The 4,619-nt window shown below is 47.3% G+C and overlaps 1 protein-coding gene across 1 annotated transcript; it reads right to left on the reverse strand.

The window, feature by feature from the left end:
* Positions 1-1,816: 1,816 nt before the first annotated feature.
* On the reverse strand, positions 1,817-2,785 carry LOC125556077. The gene has a single exon (XM_048718874.1). The coding sequence runs from the start codon at positions 2,440-2,442 to the stop codon at positions 1,975-1,977; it is 468 nt and encodes a 155-aa protein (XP_048574831.1). The 5' UTR covers positions 2,443-2,785; the 3' UTR covers positions 1,817-1,974.
* Positions 2,786-4,619: the final 1,834 nt, after the last annotated feature.

The following is a 4,619-nucleotide window of genomic DNA, read 5'->3' on the forward strand; positions in this document are numbered from 1 at the left end:
TTTTGCGAACTTTGACCAAATTTAAAAAGAACTATTTATATCTGCAATATTAAATAAATAAAATAAGAAACTACTTCTTCCGTTTCTAAATACAACTCTTTTTAGAAATTCAAATATATATGTAGCAAAATGAATGAATCTACACTTTAAAGTATATTTATATATATTCGTATGTAGTTTATATTAAAATCTCTAAGGGCATCTACATCCGGCGCCTCAAACCCGCCTCATATGCCGGGCGGGCCGCCTTGTCACTTCAAAATTTTGACTCAGACAGGCACCTCAAACGGGCCTCAAAATCCCGGGCTGACCGACACGCCTCGTATCCAGCACAAATATGGGGGCGCCCGGGTATGCCCGCCACGTCGGACCCGGCCCACGCTGGCCCACCCGACCTCATATATATTCCTTCCCATCCGCTAGCCGGACCAAACCCTAGCCACTTTATCTCACTCTCCTTCACTCCTCTCTGCCACCCAAGCTCATCTCCGACACCATTCGGCCGTCTCCGGCATGGAGGGCAGTGGATCCGAATCCTTCACCTCCAGATTCGTTGACCCAGGGCTCATCCCACGCGGCCCCGAGGAGGAGATGGCCGTCCGACTTGCGCTCCGCCGCGCCTGGGAGGAGGCTCGTGCACGACAGCGCTCGGACTCATTTCGTCGGGAATCCATTGTGTCAGCCTAAATGGCGCATGGATCTGGTGCTAGGGCAATCGTCGCTGCCTCACCGGAGGCGGTGAGGTCCGTCTGGTGTCCGAACACGGTGACGGACGCGCTACCCCTCCGTTGGCGCACCGAGGCCATGGACGCACTGTGGGCATCCTCCGATGCAAATATGGCGCATCGTACCCGCCATGCGCGGCAGCGGGCGCGGGACGCGGCGACAACGCTCGCCGTGGTGGATGTCGGCGAGGCGGAGTCACAATCTCCGGCACTCCATACGGTGCACCAGTCCGGACGCCGCAACCGCGTCGTGGTGAATGTCGCCGGCTCGTCCCAGGACGGGTCCATCATCGATCTGACGTCCACCGGCACCCAACGGGTTCCGGGCTCCGACGATGAAGAGTAGGGCATGGGAGACGACAACGCCTTGAGTCGCGTGAGCCGACTCATGTCCCATGCCTTACTCTACCTTGCCGGCGACTGGATCAACACTCCGAGGGGCGCAACCGGCCGCTGGACATGGCCACGGCGGAGCTGGACGAGCGGGGAGCGGACCCGGACGAAGCTCCGCTCAAAGATCGCCGTGTTGCATGTAATAATATGGATTTCATGTTTCTAATTTGAGATATCCGGATGTGAAATCCATTTTTTGAGACGTGACTGGTCACTATCCGCGCGTGTTTGAGGGGTCGGATTTCTCAAGTCCGGCTGTAGATGCTCTTAAAAGACTTATATTTAGAAACAGAGGGAGGACATTTTATAATGAATATATGTTTGGTATACTAGATGTTAAGGCCTCCTTTGGTTTGGAGGAATTTTGTAGGATAATATTTTTATAGAAAAAATTCCTTTAGAGTCCTTTAGTTTATAGGAATAGAATCCTATTTCTATGAAGGAATTTTTTCTATCCTCCCCATTTCATAGGAAAATAAATATTAGGCTAGATTCAATGGAAAAAAAATCCTATGATATGAACCAAACAACATCTTCTTTTCTATTTCCACTCAGGATTTGAGATGACATTTGAGATGCATGTCATCTCATTTTCACTTGATCAAAATTTGTGAAGTTTGACTTCTCAACAAATCTGTATGCACAGAATGAGTAGCATTTAGGTTTGACAATTACTATTTCTAGCTCTGACAACCTTGTACTCCAAAATAAGTTAAAGCTTTACAAGACACATGTACACGTCAAAACGAATTCCTTCTCTCCTTGCTTGAAAAAGAAGGATGATCAATATTCAACAAAAAATAACAAAACGAATGAATGTTCCTATTCTACCCTAGAGACGGGGGCCATGATCAATCTAAGCCTCGAAGATGGTGTCAAGGGCGGGCCTCCACTGCCTTGGCCTAATCCTACAAAGCAGCGCACATTCAGCAGACTCCTTTCCACCCTCGGTGCTAGCTGCTTCTCCTTCCGGGAAAATCCTTCTCCCGGACCTGTTGCCCCTGCCCTTGCCCCCCTTCTTGCCGGACACCAGCCGGCGGATGGCGTCCGCCTCCTGACCGCCCAGCCGCGCCCCGGCCCTCCCGGCGGGCACGAGGAGGTACACCTCGCCGGCGCGCAGGAACTCGTCGGCCGCCAGGGCCCGCAGCCGCCGCTCCTTGGCGGCGTCCCTCGCTATGACAGCAACGTGCCCCGGCGCCTCGATCATCAGCTCGGCCACGCCGGCGTGCTCCTCCAGCCGGAACTGGCTGCCGTCCGGCAGGACGACCAGCGGACTCGCTCGCTCTGCGCCGCCCGTGACGCACTGCGAGACCAAGTTACCCATGTATACGCACGCGGACTGTGATGTGCTCGTGCTGCGACGTAGAGCAGTACCAAATCTTGGCCTGGATCGATCTTGTTGGTCGACGAAGAGCTCTGGTGTTTATCCAAGTGAAAGGAATCTGGAGATGATTTGTCCTCGGTGGGTGATTTGCTCTATATAGCCGGAGGAGAGGAAGGCGGCAGGCAGCACGAAGGTGGACTTGTCCGCTCGGAGCTGCACCGAGATGGGGTCCAGCCGGCCGACTGGCCTATTCTACGGAGCGCGTGCGATTGGACGTAGCGGCAGCGAGAGTGGGAGTGTTTGATACGATCCACTTCGCGCGGCCCAGCGCCGAACACGTCAACACCGCGGGTGCAGAGCCTTGCGAACGAGCCGCCTGGTCTTCGGAGTGGGTGTTGTTCCAGTCAGAAGTCTCCGTCGGCTCCAAACCCAAACAAACACATCGTGTTTAACCGCTAGTTTAATTTAACGAGCTCTGGGTATGTCACGACGATCGGGTCAGTTTGATTGCTTCGTGCTGTTGATGCCGAGTGCTTAATTTACTACATGCATAATGTTGATATTAGCATTGTCCCTCTGGTATTATGGAGATTACTTTTTGATGGTTGAATTCATAACAATGGCCAATGTGTTGATGTTGTTTATATATCTTTTTATGGAGTGGGGCGTTTTGGTGTCCAGACTCATCTGCATCTGGTTAGAAAAAAATTATAAAAAAAATCAAAACAAATTCAAAATATTCCAAAAAAAATTGTGCGGTAGACAATTTGATGCGTGAGACCCGCTCCAAATTTCAAGTCATTTGAGCATTTTAGCAGGTCTCAGCAAAAAAGACAAATCGGAACAAAACAGTACATGAACAGTGAACATTTTTACAAATCCCTAATTTGTCTTTTTGCTGAGAGTTCCTCAGATGTCCAAATAATTTAAAAATTGGAGCGGGCCTCACGCATCAAATTGTCTACCTCACAAAAATTGTTTTTTTTTGAATTTTTCTAGTATTTGTTTTGAATTTTTTCGTCAGCTGGGTGCAAATGAGTTCAGGTGCAAAGATGGACATTCGTCTTTTTATGGTGCTATTTTGTGAAGCCTCATGTCGCTTAAAGTATTTTGCATAATAATCAAAGCTGAATATGCGTTGTTATTCGATTTGGGAGCCTTTGGTTGCCATAGGTGCTACACATGTTGAGGTGTTGGGTGATTCGTTATGAGTAGTGAAACAAATATCCAAGAGTTATTAATGTTTGACGAATCACTTATAATTTATCTTGAAGCATGTCTAGATGTAATATTCTCCTTGGGTGCCTTCAAATTGGTCATATATCTAGACAAGACAATTGAAATGAGTTGGCACATCAAGCATCCGGCTACTATGTTGATCCTGATGTATTGCATATCTATCAATAGCTGATGCTTAGTCTCTTCAACATAGGTAAGGCCGAACCGAAGCCCACCGCTTCGGCCACTAATAAATTTTTTATGCAGGCGAAATAAAGCTCATTATTGATTATCTGTAAGATCCTTGCAACAGGGTGGACAAGATGGTTCGGCAAAAGACTTTGTGATGCACATTGATATATGAAATTTTATTGCCGGACTATTGAACGTATTCTTTTTGAGTGTTTGAAAACTAAGCAATGAGTTGAGGAAACTCCGCCCAAGTTCCCATCAACAAAGTTCAAGTAAGCAATGGAAAATGTCCGATATATAGTTATCGCGCTAAGCATATAGATGACTGATATATACTTATCGTCCTAAGCACATACAAATGGCCGATGGAGTGTTGACATCGTCCCTAGATCAATCATTATGCAAGTTATTTTTCGGCATCCAAGCTTTCCTGGAAAATAAGAGGCATGTGTTGACACCAGATTTTGGCATGGTACGGAACACAATTAAGATGGACTCAAATGAAGAAGTAATCTACAAGAAAAAGTTCCGTACCATCAAAATAAGAAACTTTGATGTTCGGGTCATCAATGTCCCATCTCATCTAAACAACCGGAACCATGCTCAAAGCAATAAGATTTTGGCACACAAAGTACTGTTCGGCCAATTACGCCTTCAAGATGACGTCATATAAGAAAAATTTCTACATGAATTGTCTTCGTCTCATCGAAACAGTCGATTTTTATATAATAATCATCTTAATCCAAAGTCCTATGCAAAAGTTAAAG

Source organism: Triticum urartu, chromosome 5 (genome assembly GCF_003073215.2).
Source record: "Triticum urartu cultivar G1812 chromosome 5, Tu2.1, whole genome shotgun sequence".
Taxonomy (NCBI): Eukaryota; Viridiplantae; Streptophyta; class Magnoliopsida; order Poales; family Poaceae; genus Triticum; species Triticum urartu.

Coding starts and splice junctions, on each gene's coding strand:
- LOC125556077 (XM_048718874.1), bottom strand. CDS start 2,442: ATGGGTAACTTGGTCTCGCAGTGCGTCACGGGCGGCGCAGAGCGAGCG.